Genomic DNA, 16,240 nt, shown 5'->3' on the forward strand with positions numbered 1-16,240 from the left:
TCCACCGTCCTCCCTCTGCCTCTGACAAGCCCCATAGCCTTGGCCACTGACTCCTCTGGGTCTCTCTGCTGGGGGTCCGTGTCCTCCTGGCTCTCTGCCCCCTTGGCCCCTACAATGCCCCGGGCCTCATCGAGCAGCTCTGTGGTGGACTTGACACTGTGGATACTGTTGGGGGCCTTGGTACTCCTCTGGCTCTTTGAGCTCCTGTCGTCAGTGGACGTCCTTGGTGTATGTGTAGACCTATCTTTCTGTTCCCTCCTTTTCTTTTTCTTGACCTTCTGTGGGGAGTTCCCGTGGGATTGTTCGGAGCCCGAGTCCTCACTGTTCCTGCTGTCATCGGTGTTATCCGAGCTCAGAGCCTGACATCTGCTGAAGAAGTTTGATTTCTGGATGCGCCTCTCAGCCGCTTCCTTCTCCGACACCTGCTCTGACTCCTTCTTGCTCTTGTATATAAATGTCCTGGTCCCTGTTGCTGGCCTCTCTGACCTGGGCTTGGAGGGAGGCTGTGGCCTCATGGACATGGACACCACTTTGGTAGTCCCTGCTAGCTGAGCTATGGCCGGCTTCGGGGAAGGTTTCTGCCCTGGAGGAGACAGGACCAAATGAACTGAATTTCTCTCTTCACTGATTCCTTTCATACGTGTGGTTCCTTGACTCTTGCTCACCTCTGACTTCGTTTTAGGGATGTCTGGTAGGAATGCACTTTGTGGTAAGGAGGCAGGTGGGGAATGTAGCAGATCTGCATGGAACTCCAACAGGCTGACTGACCCTGCAGACATCTGTGAGGTCCTATTTTGGGGTGTGTCCGATGTGCCACAGAGTCCCTCTGTAGCCTCTTCCATCAGTCCTGATGACTCCAGTGTGCGGAGAGAGTCTGGTGGCTGGGCCTGTGTGCTGGTGGATGTGTGGGAGTTGAAAAACAGCTGCTTCATTTGTAGGAATTCACACTGGGACTCATTGCATAGAGCCCCTAACTCCTTCTTCAGCTTTAGCTCCTCGCTGTGGCTCAGAATATTATTTCTCAGCATGTTGCCCCGTGTCTATCAACATGACCAAATGTTGAAAAGTGAAACATGCAAAAAAGTAAAGGATTGAGGATGGAATTGGGTGAGTAGTAAGAGGAATTATTTTTCAATGGATGATTATGAAACATAAATTAAAAGGATTAAAAAACACAGCAATAAAAAAAATTGGTAGCCTAAAACGTGATATCTGACATGACAATGATGCTTCTTCTATGTAGGATTACGCGGCCTACTCAATAACTCATGATTATCAAACTGTTGATGTTAAGATTGTTGTTACTGTGTTACAAAAAGTAGCAGCACTGTCAGTATAACAGTTTCATAGTGTCTATTTTGTTGCTAATGAAGTTTGAAAGATGTCATACGCCCCATTTAACTAGCCACAATGTTGCCAGTGTCAGTGAACCACTTCAATGCTGCTAGAATAACGTTAGATTAGCTAACGTTAGCAAATTCCAACGCTTACCTTTTCCAAAACTATTGAAGTGACAAGACACTGCTCTTTGCTGAAATTGACGTTACTTTAAATATTTGAATATTATCTAATAAACACGTTGGCAGGTAAAATGTTTACAAACTTTTGGGAAGATTTAACATCCACCATTTCTTCGTTGTGGCTGGAAGGATCTCCTAGCAACCAAACCAGACAACTAGGCTGGACAAAACAGACACCACGTGGGTGCAGAACTAAGACTGCCAAAAACCGCACGAGCTTTGGAAGTTGAACAAAATAAAAAGTTACAAAATGCAAACGTGTTCAAAGCTAAAAAGGCTTTTCTAATCGACAGAAGAAGTAGAATTTCAATTTGGCATAGGCATATGCCTTTTTCTATTGGCTCCGTAGTTTTTATTCTGGATGTGTAGGCCTTCAGGAAATGTTATTGTCATAAAATCCAATATTGACTAGTACATTTTTCTAATGTGGAATATAATTAATTCCTTCTAATGTGGTGAAGATGATGGGCCTTTCTTTGGGGCAATTCATCTTCTGATTCTTTTTTCATTTTACATTTTTTGCTATACGATAATAAATATGTGATCATAAGGACTCATGTCATAGAATAAAGCAATCTATTAGCGTAAATATCTGTAAAACAACCATGTTCATCTGTAGGCCGTTGTGGGGTTGGCTATATGTACCGTGTCAGATTTCAAATCCAGCAGTAAACCTAATTTCCCATGCTTTGTGGGACGTTTTAATCCGTCTTGAACAAATCGATGTTCTCTCCCTAATGGCGTTAGAGATCACCCTGAGATAATCCCATGTAAGGGGATAATTATCGCTGTTATTCGCTCATCAACGGGTTTAGAATCGAAGGACCTGGTTGCAACTCCTTGTAGGCCTAGCGTACAGTTAACAGAATAGGGGAATAATGTGAAGCTCTTTTCACTCATATAAAGATGTTGACACTTGTCTTCTCCATTGTCCAGAGGTCATAACATTAAACATGAAACACAGGCCTACGTAGGCTACAATTAAATAATGTATATGGCATAGTCTGCACATAAATGAAAGTAATATAAATAAATTAACCTTGCATTATATGGCAAAACACCTAAATAAAACTGACAGAAGAATAACCATGCATGCTTATCAGTGATTTTTTTTAAAATAAGAATATCCAATATCCTCAGTGCTAACGCCTTCTCAATTCTCGCAGAATTTAACATTTGGATCCCTATTGCCAACTTTCTGTGAGCCAGAGCAAATATTATCATGACATTGTAGGGCGCGCGCGCCCTTGTGTGGGTAATGGATATTTTGAAATTATAAGCATAAACAGTGACGTTTTTGTTACATTTTATTGCATTAAAATCCCCTTCATGATTAAGCGTAATAAAGGCCTAAAATGCTAGGTTGTAATGCTAGTCTATTTGGTTTATGCCTGGCGTTCTCCATGGCATATGAAATACCTTTATTTGTGGATATAATTCCAAGTGCGTAATTGTACAACAACAAATGCCATGCTCGGCTGTTTTTCAAACCCTGCTTTCTGACGGATGGAATGTTTACACACCTTATTAGGGAGAGAAAAACATTATTTTTGACTGGGCTTTTTTTCTCTGTAAAGACGCAGAATAACTGTGGGCACGGGAGGGGTGACTTCAGTGAGGGAAAAAGAGCCAGGCAAATGAACACTGAAAAAGTGGGTGGGTTGTACCGCCTACGTAATAGGGGAAGATCTAAACTCACAGGTCACACTGCATTCAACATCTCCTCACTTCTTTACTCTAGCCCTCCTGCAACATCCCACCAGTTACAGCGCACCGTTTCCTAGGATACGTTTCTCAAAAACTTAAGTCTGAGGAACTGCATGTTTACGATTTGTGGATATCAACCATAATGTTGGGTACAGTGAAAATGGAAGGTCACGAAACGCCAGATTGGAGCAGCTATTACAATGACGCACAAGAGGTAGGCTATGTGTATTTTGGTTTTATTCGATTTGTGTATTAGAATAACAATGAAGTGCTAACTGATTTCCACGTCTTCGTTTTTTCAATGTATGTTTTCTAACAAACTGCATTGAATTCCATAGCACGGTGTTGTTGTAGTTTATGGAATATTGGGCTGTTTTGGGCATAGACTTCACTATATGCAACCTGATGATGTATCCTAAAGAACGAGAGATGGCCAAACCCGCCGGGTGGCAGCAGTGCACATTGCAGTCACGGCGGGCGGAATGCTGACTTGAGATACTGGCACTTTAACAAAAAATAAAATACCATTATATATGCGCGTAAAAATGGGATTTGGCACTGAATATTTACCAGCCATCATGCAGCGAGATCATGTCATATGTTTATCAATGCATGCTATTCGAAAAGAAAGTTGCAGTCAGTGGAATGTTTGAAAACAATTGTAATACGTTTGTTCCATGCCAATAATAAGATAGAGTAATACACTTTGCTTGACCCTCTGTTTGTGCATAATAGGCCTACATAAAATACTTATCTAAATGATTGCATTGCTTGAAAAGCAGCACTAAATGGCATTATATGCCCTAACACAATGAAACAATATTGATTGAGTTTGAGATACATAATAAATGGACCAGGCTGCACTGTTTTCATGCTGCTGTTTAGAGGCTCTCAAAATGAATCTCATGTTTTCTAGTCAAATCGAATTAATTAAAATCGTTTCGTTTAGAAATATTTTGTGTTTAACAGCCTAATATTAATCATGATGAATTATACATTATTACACAGTGGATTTCAGCAGAATAAAAAATAATACTACAAAACTTAAGCACTTTGAGTGTGTGGAAGACCAATGCATTGTTGTGATCACATTTCTCTCATGTTATTCCAGGTATATTCGCCCATGGTGAACAGCGGCATGAATGCAGGGTTGAGTTCCATGAACAGTATGAACAGTTACATGAGTATGTCTGCTAGTGGAAATATGACCTCAGGTTCTTTCAACATGTCCTATGCCAACCCCGGCCTGGGAGCCGGACTAAGCCCCGGGACAATGACAGGGATGCCCCCGAGCGCGTCCAGTGCGATGAACGGAATGGGTGGAGGGGTACCGTCAATGGGCACTGCCCTTAGCCCCTCGAACATGGGCGCGATGTCGGCTCAGCAGGCTTCCATGAACGCTATGAATCCATACGCGAGCATGAGCCCTACTATGAGCCCAATGTCCTATACTCAGCCCAACCTGAACCGAGCAAGGGACAACAAGTCATTCAGGAGAAGCTACCCGCACGCAAAGCCTCCGTATTCGTACATATCCCTCATAACCATGGCCATTCAGCAAGCACCAAGCAAGATGCTCACGCTTAGCGAAATCTACCAGTGGATAATGGACCTATTTCCATACTACAGACAGAACCAACAGAGGTGGCAGAACTCTATTCGCCATTCCCTGTCTTTTAATGATTGCTTCATCAAAGTGTCTAGGTCACCGGATAAGCCAGGCAAAGGCTCGTACTGGGCCCTGCACCCAGATTCTGGAAATATGTTCGAGAACGGTTGTTACCTCCGCAGACAAAAGCGCTTTAAATGCGAAAATAGAAAGATATCTTCAAGTAAAGGGGACGGAAGGAAAGACCAGTGCGGTTCTGGGTCGCCTTCGAGCGATAATACCAACAGCAAGACTGGGAATGTGGACTCCTATTCCCTCTCCACCTCCAACCAGTCCTCCAGCCCTCACAGCATGGAGCACAGGAGCAGTAGCAGTGCCTCTGAACTAAAGAGCAGCGGGCCACCTCTCCACCCCGTGGCCAGCTCGGCCACTTCCCTGTCCTCTCTCCCTTTACCTCCGCACTCGATGGCGCACGAGTCCCATCTGCACCTAAAAGGGGATCCCCATTACTCATTCAACCACCCGTTTTCAATAAATAATTTAATGTCATCCTCAGAGCAACAGCACAAACTGGATTTGAAAGCCTACGAGCAAGCTTTGCAATACTCCTCCTACGGCTCAGGTATGTCTTCCAGTCTACCCCTCGGCAGTGCGTCCATGGCTGGCAGAGCTATGGACCCATCCGCAATAGAGGCGTCATACTATCAAGGTGTGTATTCCAGACCAGTCCTCAACACTTCTTAGTATCTTCTCATTTTTATAGTGCTCGATAAAAGGATGACAGAAAACATGTATCTTATTTTTTGCATGCACCTGGTGCATAAGGACTGTTACTTTAATGTATAAGAATGTGTATGAGTAAAATACAATAGGCCTATACTGTAAAGTGTTACCATTGAATGATTGTATATCCAGTTGTAAATCATTGCTAGTGTATTTAAAACAATTTTGAGCTTGTAAAATAATGTTGTATTCCGCAAACTTGTAGTACCCACAATGAATATGTCCATGTGTTACAATGTGCATGAATGAAGGTCAGTAAGGTCTCGTGGAACGCGTGACACAGGTGAAGCGAAAAACACCCGTCTGTTCCAGATAGCCTGCTTTTTTAAATGGATGTTGTCATTTTATGCATTGCTTTGGTTTATTTGCTAAATATCTGACAAACATATTTACAACCCAATCTTGTATAACAATCTTAAATTCCACGTGGAAATGCATTATAAATAAAATATGTATTTCTTTATACATAAAAATTCTATGTCTTTTGTGGTATTTTTCAAACCAGAAAATTTGGGATTTTATGTGCAGCCTAATGTCAGCGTTTTGTCCTTCTCTGTTTGTTTTGATGTCTCTGCATGTGCTTAACTTATTTCTTGTTAATTTTCAAATAAAACAAATCCGATTTATTCACTGATTGTTGGTATTTCTGATGTTAATTTGAAGAAGCTATTCTTTGCATGAGGGGTAAAGAATTACCATTCAATTACGCAACTGTTCCAACTTTTACGCATATCCAAATAATTCAGGAACAATATGAATTTTAACGTTTTGAGTTTAAATGAAGCCTTACAAAACATTTTCATTACCATTGTAAAGGGAATGTATTCATTATATGGTCTAAAGCTTCTGTCAGAGTGGCATATAGCCAGCTTTGTTGTTCTGTCTTGTAAGCTATTGCGTAAAATATTATATCATGAATTATATCTCCATATGAAATTAGGTTTTGAACCATCGATAGAAACATCCAAAGTGTATTCAATATCATTTTCAATATCATTTTAATATCCCTGTAAAGTTTATAAACGCTAACTGTATTGATGCTCGCTTGGGTTGACGCACCGCAAGTTTTTGATCAATGAGCAAGGCTAAAGCCAAATCTAACAGAAATACAGCCGCAGAGCTTTACCTCATAAAGGATTCGGGCGTGTTGTAAATGGATTTTTAACAATATCATGGAAAGGCCAAAGCATCTTTTTGTGAATCGTAACCCTACATGATGCGGCTCGTGAACCTGAACAGATTTGACTTTGATCATGGTATTTTGTAGACACACATTTTGGCTGAGTAACCGTGAAATGTGTTTAATTATCATGTAATTGCCCCCCGATGCGCAAATAACATGGAGAATTGAATTGAGTGTGGTGAAAATATCGAGGAGAATTGAGGCTTTATAGGCTTAGGCCATAGGCCTGTGGTCTGTGCTTTTTTTTTCTTCAGATTATATTTCCACAGACAAATTCAAGCTTACTTGTTCTATATAAATAAAATAACATTTTAAGAAGCTATGTTTATTTAGATAATACATCTAAATATGTTTGGAACAACTGAGAAGCTTGTCTGTGCATGAGTTGCACATGCTCGAGTCGTACCTTTAGCCTACTCTTGATGAACTAACATTAATATGAACAATATCTAAAAACCTACATTTGTATGCTTTCAATTGTATCTTATTCAAATCAAATTTGGACCATAATATCCTAAATGGTGACTAATAAATGTTTTATTGTTCGTCACTTTAAATATGGATAACACCTAGGCCTATTGTCCTACAACGATTGGATATTTTTCCCTGAAGAATTTAGGCTGACGTTAATATTGAATTTTTGTTCTTTTCACCTCAAGAGGATACATGATTTTGTCAATAAAATGATTGTGATATATGCTATTACAGTCATTTTGCCATAATGACAGTGTTCATGAATGAACTACAAGCATATCAAAGAGGGCATGAACCTCAAATTGACACATTTAACGGAGAAACACGCCTACTCCAGATATGATCTAGATTATTTGTGAAGCGGTTTGGATCAAGGTCCCCACCGGCATTATTTGATGGGCCCATTATAACCTACTTCATAGGCCTACTGTATTTGAAGGTGTACAGTTTTGGAGGCAAACAATATGGTATTGGCCAGTATATGCTTGGCAATAAAGGTAGGTACCTTTAAAATGGTCAAATCAACCCCAGCAGATAATCCAAAATGCACCGAGTAATTCGTTTATTTATTCTCCTTTGTTAAACCTCTCTTGCACATTCCAATAATATAAACCTCAATTTGTGGAGAAAAGGACTCCACGTTTCCATGAGAAATATTTGAACTTTAGACAGATCTTGTTCATTAGCTTGCCCAGCTGTTGAAAAAAAGCTTTGCAGTGTTCGATTTAGTATGGAAACCACCTTGTGTCGAACGTGAAACGGCAAATAAAAACAGAGAGCAAACCTGTCAGTGACTTTTGCTTGATTCTGATTTAAATATTTGCTTTTAAGCCATACCTCAATGTGCAAATAAGAGATAAATATTAATTTATATAGAATATCATGCATTATGTTCGACATTTCACCTGTGAAAAAGGCAATTAGGTGTTTTTTTCTAGGGGATAGGCTACAACATTTATAATTTACTGTAAGAGCATATCACATTGAAACCCATAATAGCTGTTCACTTTAGTATTTAATAGTCTAAACCACCACATCAACTGCTTTATGCCGTCATATAAGATAATATAAATTAATAGCTTACGAAGGTCAATTTAGTAGTAATTATATAGACATATGCTTACCCCGATAATGTTTATTATATACACATCGATACTTAGAATAATAAACATATTATTATTATTATGATTAGGCTATTATTATTATTTATAGGCCTAGTCTTCAATTGCCTTTGGCGTATAGGCTATACGTGTTTTTCTACACATTTAAATTTGAACTACATTATTCAAGTTGTCCAACCTTTAGTAATATGTGACATATGTTATCAGCAGGCAGTGTCCAGCATGGAGATTTCAGCAGCGCCTTGTTTTCCAACTTATGTGGCATTTCACGTTTCCCCATCAAAAGCCCTGACGCTTTCTTCAGCCTTATGGACAAAAATTTCGACAACAATGCGCAGACCCCTTTACTTCAAAAGCGACCATCAGCGAGCCTACCCGTAGACCTTTCTTCTCCGTCTTTTCATTCTGAGTTTAGAAAGCCACTACAGGGCCAAGGCGCTTCTAATACCTTTTGATGGGGATTGAATTAATTATCTCCAATAACACAATTGTGCTTGGCCAACGAAAAGAGCAAAGCAATACCCCTTCAAATTCAAAGACGAAAGAAAGGAGCTTTCAAAGGCCGAGGGAGAAGAGGGAGAGATCTCTATCCGAAATCAGCTTTAGAAGCAGCTGGTTTTCCATTAAAAATTATACGGAAGAAGTTTATTAGGGCTTTGTGTCCTCCTAATATACATCGACTATGTCAGGTTGGTGGTCCCTCGGCCTGCCTGCCTGCTACGAGACCATGGTGTTTTGTGTCTTCATTAATCCATTGGAGGCCACAATAAGGGGACAACCCAATTATTATTATTTTTGGTTGCTCTCTTTGCAGGGTAACGGAAAAAGTTCTAACAAACAAAGGAGGATACAGAATAGTGCTATGCGCCAGGCTTTGCAGAGGACGAAGACAAATGGAAGTTATTCCAAATGTATTCCAGCTATCCAAATATTAAATATTAGGCTACCAGTCTGGTAAATAAAATAAGATGTGGCACTATAAACAAACAGTATTTGCTATATAAACTAAATGTTAAACAATTTGACAATCTAATACGGAACGCCCAAATAATCTATAGTTAAAAATGTAAAACACGCATAGTCTACCTATATCAAAAGAACGACTAACCATATTATGCAACACTGTAAACAACGAGATAGCCAGGAGAATGAACTATAGCCTGCTTTTCATCATTGCGCAATAGGCACATTTCCCCCCAAATGGCATGCTTTTCACATAGGCCAAGGCTTTATAAAATATGTGCTTCATGAACATTGTCATTTTATTGTCAATTAGCCTCTAGTTTCATACATTGTTAGTAGAAAAGAAGGTCCACAACGAATAAATGGATGGACGAATGGATGGAGTGCGTTAAAGTGGAAGGAAAGACTGGAAATATTTGGTGTCGTTATAGCAACAGGATCAGTCACGCTTTTCTCTGAAGTTCATTCACCACTGGGCTGCCGGAACACGTTTTTAATTAAAGCGTATAAAAAGTTGTTTTGTAGTCATGTCATCATGCGATTGGTTCTCAAAATAGGGTAATCGGGAATCCCCTTCTTTTTGATGCGCCGGTGTACAATCCTTTACACGGAGACCAAGAGAGAACAATACCGAGGAGAAATCAAGTATCAGACTCCAAAATAACATTGCTCAATAAATATAAAATGTGCTTCTATAGGCCTAGTCAAGATATATTGAACTGAACCATAATCAAAATAGAGGCCTATAGGCTAGCCGACATGAGGCATTGTATTCGTACGAGTGTGTGCGATCATCATAATAATGCGTAATTCACAAATGGAGGCGTGGCCGATTTGGGGATAACCAGGGATATCAAAAGTTTTCAGATTTCAACAAAGTGAAAGATTTTGCCTCCGTATTTAGAACAACGCGGATTATCTGACGGAGAAACATACATTGGGAGGACCTTGTGGGATTAAGAGTGGGGACACCCAAGTTGTGCGATCTCCACGGTTACCAGCGCAGATGAAATCGAGAAGCTTGTCGCTCGAGCATTATCTGAGGGGAGGGTACTCTCTACCCAACCCCTCCTGTCTTTAGACTGCAACTTGAGGGCAACGGTGCATCCAACCATCCAACACATTTTCTGAGTACATAATCGATCTTGTATGGGTACACAAGTCTCACCACAGCCCTAGCTTTTTTATCGAAGGACACCGGAAGGAAAGTAGGGCTCGTTAGGGTCAACTCATCAATATAAGAAAAATGAAACGTACACGATGCGGATATAATTGTTTGGTGTGTAGTCTGTAGTAAAGGTCGCCTAATCTCTTCGGCCCTCTTATGTTTATAAACTATCAGTATGCAAAGATGGACCACAGAGAGGGAAAACAGAGAGAGAGAGAGAAAAAGAGAGAGAGAAAGAGAGAGAGAGAAAGAGAGGTTTTTGGTGCAGGAAAATGAGACAGTGCCTCTCTCCTTGCATCTCTCTCTAGACCACAACATTTATTTCTCAAAGTCAGTACACACTAAGAAAAAAGGGTTCCTCAAGGGTTCTTTGGGAAGGATGGTTCTATGTGGAACCATAATGATGCAAAGAACCCTTTGAGCCCTTCAAAAGGTTCTTTGCAGTTCACAAAAGGGTTCTTTGCTCATTTAGTGATAATTAAAATGTAGGGGCAGCGGCTCATTTTGATATTTGGGGGCATGGTTTGCTCACAGCTCTTTTTGTGCAAGTGTGAGTAATCTGTTGTGTTATGCCATCACATGTTATATATCACTATGGCCAGTGACATGTCTTGTGAAAGACTCATCCATGGCCATGGAATACTAGAATGGACATGAACCTTCTTATGATGGGATAAAGGTCAGCCATTTTGGTCAGGGAGTTGTTAAACCATGCCATGTTTGCCAGTGCTGGGATAAGATAGTGTGAAATAATGAATTTGAAGTATATATCTGCACTGCATGTTTGTTAGCTAGCTAGGTAGCCAGTTTAAGAGGAATGATTCCATTCATTTTTCTAATTAACTGCCAATATGCCAACATTCCATTCAAACAATGCAGTCAATCCACAGCCATACACTGGCAGAAATCAGTTAATGATAGGACTTAAACAAGTTGTAAATGCAACAAGTACTGATATTTTATCATATAATAGCACTCACAGCTTTCCAGGAAAACAAAAATTCCAATTAGACTGGTTTGGATTTCTCCCTGACCAATTTGGCTGCCATTTTCACGCCGTTCTGGAACTTTGAGGGTTTATGACATAGCCCCTCTAGTAATTTAATAGGATCTCTATGCATATGGCCTTGTGTTAATTAAGAACAGTTGACTAAATCAGTGGTTCTCAATTCTCTCCTCAGGGACCCCCAGCTGTTCCAGAGGTACCACACCTGATTCAACTAGTCAGATAAAACAATAATAACAACACCTATGGAATTTTAACAGTATAATATGGCTGACCAGAATAACAAATCCTGTAAAAAACACTTCTCATTCTCCATAAAGGTTCTATAAAGAACCATACAAAAGGGTGTTATATAGCCCCAAAAAGGGTTGTAACCATAGCGGAACCCTTTTTTGGTGCGATACAAGACCCTTTTTGTAATGGTTCTTTATAGCACCAAAAAGGGATCCACTATGGTTACAAGCCAAATAACCCTTATGTGGCACTATATGAATCATTTGTTTTTAGTGTGCAATGCCTTTGTCAAATTCTGGCCAGTGTGCAATAGCCAAAATAACAGTGCCACGGGACAAAATACAAATGTATTAAAATTAAGAGATTTAAAGCTCTGCTTAAAATGTAATTCTATAAAACCCAGCTAGAAGTTCAAGTTCCATGAAATTGATATTTTACATTTTTAAATTTTAGTCATTTAGCAGACGCTCTTATCCAGAGCGACTTACAATTAGTGAGTGCATACATTTTCATACTGGCCCCCCGTGGGAAATGAACCCACAACCCTGGCGTTGCAAGCGCCATGCTCTACCAACTGAGCTACACAGGGCCCCTTATGCATTGATTATTGGAGTTAACAAAATAAACCCTTCACTCTATACTTTGACCTACTTTGAATACTTCTAAAAAGTTAATATTGCTTCATGAAACCTTTAGTCAGTGAGAGAACAAATAATACAGTTGTGTAATTTAGAGAATTGTCATATGGATCTTACAAAATGAATATCAGAGGTAGTGGGTTAATTTCTTTCCTCTTTAAAGACCTGTTCCAAATTAGCACACTTTGAGAGCTGAACCTTAGATAAACAGAAGTGTTAAAACAGACAGTTTTATCTTCAATCAGAAGTCGATATCAATCCATAGGGATATAATGGTCGTGACTGAGTTGAAAAATTACTTTATAAAAATTAAGAAAAAAAAGTCCTGAAAATAAAACAACATATTTGGTGGCCACTAATAATGTCACACATTTTGTCTTTGAGTATAGTAAATAGTGTTGAGTTATCAGAATAATAAAGATGTTTATTTTTATCAGTTGTTTATATGTTTTATTTCATACAATACGCACACCATAAAATGTCTATGAAATATTACAGCAATACTGACTTTATAATACAAGAGGCAAAAATCCCAGAAGTTGATAGGTGATGTTCTTCAAATCACAAATTCCATTAATGATTTGATTTGAGAGCATCACGGAGTTGACCAAATACATCACATGTTATTTGGCCCAAGGCAGCATCAATGCCGAATCCAGGCAACACCAACAACCTTTACAATACAGCACTAACCTTTTCAATGAAATACTGTATATGTCAGGACACTGTATTGATCTGGGATATCAAAGAGAATACATTTTTGATCAATAAGTCAGGCAGCAAGGCACACAGGCATTTCCCTTGTAACAGAGAGATAGATAGGCAGCAACACAAACATCAATACAGAAATTAGTTGATGACCCCAAAAAATGTTACATGATTTTCAGTAAGGTAAAATGTAGAATTGAAGAAAGAAAGAGAGAGAAAGAGAGTGGGAAGCAACAAACCAACAACCCAAGTGGTTAAACATTTACAATTCAGTTTGAGCCCAGCCTGGAATGAGGCTTTGGAGTGCTGCACTTCTAACAACTGTTTGCCCAGTTAAAGCTTGGGTGTGTTTACACAGAGTTAAACACAACAGCCTGGGTCTGGGAAGGCAGGGAGGCAGCCTGGTCACCAGATGTGGCCGTTCGACTGGACGGTCGGTCAGGCTGCTCCAGTTCGGACAGAGCAGACAGGGGTTGCATCGCAAATGGCACCCTATTCCCTTTACTACTTGTGGCCTATAGGGATATAGGGAACTGGTCAAAAGTAGTGCACTATATAGGGAATAGGGTGCCATTTAGGACGGAGCCAGGAACTGAGTGGACTGACTGTTGCTTCCCCAGGCGTCGTCTCAGTCAGATGACCGTCCGGACACTGCCTGTCCCCACCTTCTTCCTCAGCACCTCCACCAGCCGCTCCAACCTGCATGGTGACAAAGAGAATAACATTAATTAGAATACATGGGTTTTATATAATGCTTTTTGAATGACCCAAAGACGCGTGAGGGGGAGGAACCCCAAAGATAGGGATGGGGAGGAAGAGGGGGAGACAGGGGAGGAAGGGAGGAGGGGAGAGAGGGGAAGAGGGGGTGGGAGAGAGGGGAAGAGGGAGACAAAGGGAGGTAGAGGGGGAGACAGGGAGAACGGGATGAAGAGAGGGTGTGAGGAATGAATGCACCTCTCCTGGTGCGGTGGTGCCCAGGACACTAACACAAGGATACACTTGTTACAGGGCAGGATGTAGACGCTTCTTTAAGTGGTAGTCAGACCAAACCAAACCCACTGTACAAATTATCTTCACTCTCCCGCTTCTCCTCTCTCTCTCCCTCTCTCCGTTTCTCTCTAAGTTGACAGGATCTAGTGTTTTTCCTGGCAGAGGGGCAGGACAATAATGGTGTCCTTATGGCTGAAAAGAAAAGCTAATGATTCCCTGACAGGATGAAAATAACTGAATTGACGGGCGGGCAAGAGAGAGGAGAGGAATGCTTTTGGAGCGAGAGGCTGGGTGAGAGATGGAGGAAACAGCACATAGCTTTTTTGGCTCTCTAGAAACAAGACATGTGAAGCTGGCCAAAACATGCACAGTCATCACACATTCTAATTTTAACCTATCCAGACTATTATGGGTCTGAAATACGGATGTGATATTAACAGGTTTATGGGCAGGTTGTACAATAAACACATTGATGGAATTGTTTTCTTCCTGAGTCAATAATAATATTCCTAGCTATTTAGTTAAAAAGCATCCAACTGGAACGATGTTAAGGTGAAAGATGTTGGGAAATTGGCTTTGAGTAAAGAATATTTGGTGTATTTTCAAATAGGAACATTTCACAGGACTTGAGAGGTTATTATCTCATTCAATGATAATATAATTCCATGGTTATAATATCACAGAAGGGAATCAGATTAAGCCAAATGAAATGGGATCTTCAGAAGCACCACTGATAGGTGAAGAGCATGGTACCAAATAGGAGGAAATGAACTAGAGTACAAGTAGTACAAATGGCCTTTCAGCACATACTGACTCGTGAACAAATGTTCTAATAATAATTGATGAAGCAATGGAAGTTTTCTTCCAAGTGCAAACATTCTTCTTCTGTAGAATTCAAAACTTTGGGAGCACTTAGATAGGGAAAATCTCCCACCGTGAATGAAATTAGAATAGAAAGCCGTGAGTGAACCCCAGAATACAGCAGGCTTTTTGTTATAGAGTGAGGATTTAAGCTCTTTCCATGAAAATCTTTTCCCCCGTCCTCACCGTGACATCACTGATATGGAAATAATAAATTTGACACAAGTGGAAAGGCTACACTGCTCCTGTATTGTAATAGTTGTAAAAAAATATTTTCACTTTGATTTTCAGATATACCATATCAAAAATCACAAGATACATCTTTAGTCATTGTAGGTATTAAACAACTAACTAATCATGTGCAGGCTATTATATCAAAGTTACCTTTTAAATGTAAACTTGACATAAGGTGGGGGAGTTGATGGTGATAAAGTATTCTTAAATTCCTGATACTGTGCATGTGCCACACACACACACACACGCACATAAATAACAAACACTTTTACACAAGGAGGTACCAGGAAGAAAGATACATCTTTGATCTTTTCGAGGGAGTGAAACATGGTCCACAGATTATTTTCCCTCAGTAGCCCAGTTGTAATGATCTGAAAAGAGCCCGAGGGTGCGTCAAATTCATCTCTCCTTTCTCCCGAAGTGTGCACTTGTTCACTTCCCTTCATGGATTTGAAAGGAGATGACTGGTATATGGAAACTCCCTCTAGCTCATACAAACACCAATCCAACGCTTTTCTATTTGTGGGGAGTAGTGAACGAGTGCACACTCCAGCAGGAAGGAGAGATTATTGGGACGCAACCAGAGAATTACGCTGCCTGCGAGGCTGTCTAAGCTGTGACCTGCCAGTTTGCCTGCCCAGGGTTTCTACCAACTAGCTGGTAATCAGGCAGCATCTGGGAGTGGTCTAACCCAGGTATTGTCTGTCCGGAAGTTACTCTCCATCTGTTTTTCTCAACATGGCGAGTCATCATCACCACAAACCTGGCTGTGTTTATTTATGCATGGTGAGGATGACATGGCGGCAAGGGCTGTGTGTAACATCAGCTTGTTGTGGAGGAGAGATCAACATATTAGCAGTGGGGAGAGAAAATAAGGCCAAGAGGATTGCTAATGTTTAGGAAAGGTCCAAGTCACAAAGGCCATGCAAACACTCCAGCCACTGAATGTACAGGCCATGCACGCAGGCCAACACACACTGACACACATAGGCAAACATGGCTCACCTAACTAGTTCACATGTACACGAGGCAAAACATCTC

At 40.4% G+C, this 16,240-nt stretch overlaps 2 protein-coding genes across 4 annotated transcripts in view; one reads left to right on the forward strand and one right to left on the reverse strand.

Annotated features, from left to right (window-relative positions):
• Nucleotides 1-3,251: 3,251 nt before the first annotated feature.
• On the forward strand, nucleotides 3,252-6,245 carry LOC311145750 (forkhead box protein A1-A-like). Its single transcript, XM_084182037.1, has 2 exons — nucleotides 3,252-3,441; nucleotides 4,339-6,245. The coding sequence occupies exons 1-2, from the start codon at nucleotides 3,370-3,372 to the stop codon at nucleotides 5,578-5,580; spliced, it is 1,314 nt and encodes a 437-aa protein (XP_084038163.1). The 5' UTR covers nucleotides 3,252-3,369; the 3' UTR covers nucleotides 5,581-6,245.
• A 6,593-nt stretch (nucleotides 6,246-12,838) lies between these two features.
• Nucleotides 12,839-16,240, reverse strand: part of mipol1 (mirror-image polydactyly 1) — a 67,193-nt gene continuing 63,791 nt past the window's right edge. For all 3 annotated transcript variants that reach the window (XM_084182287.1, XM_084182285.1, XM_084182286.1), the window contains one exon: nucleotides 12,839-13,813. In XM_084182287.1, coding sequence (XP_084038413.1) covers nucleotides 13,747-13,813 — 67 coding nt within the window. In that variant the 3' untranslated portion in view covers nucleotides 12,839-13,746. The remainder of the gene's footprint in view (nucleotides 13,814-16,240) is intronic.

The sequence above is a fragment of the Coregonus lavaretus genome (genome assembly GCF_964263955.1).
Source record: "Coregonus lavaretus genome assembly, chromosome: 18".
Classification (NCBI taxonomy): domain Eukaryota; kingdom Metazoa; phylum Chordata; class Actinopteri; order Salmoniformes; family Salmonidae; genus Coregonus; species Coregonus lavaretus.

Coding starts and splice junctions, on each gene's coding strand:
- LOC311145750 (XM_084182037.1), top strand. CDS start 3,370: ATGTTGGGTACAGTGAAAATGGAAGGTCACGAAACGCCAGATTGGAGC. Junction 3,442..4,338: donor ATTACAATGACGCACAAGAG/GTAGGCTATGTG, acceptor ATGTTATTCCAG/GTATATTCGCCCATGGTGAA.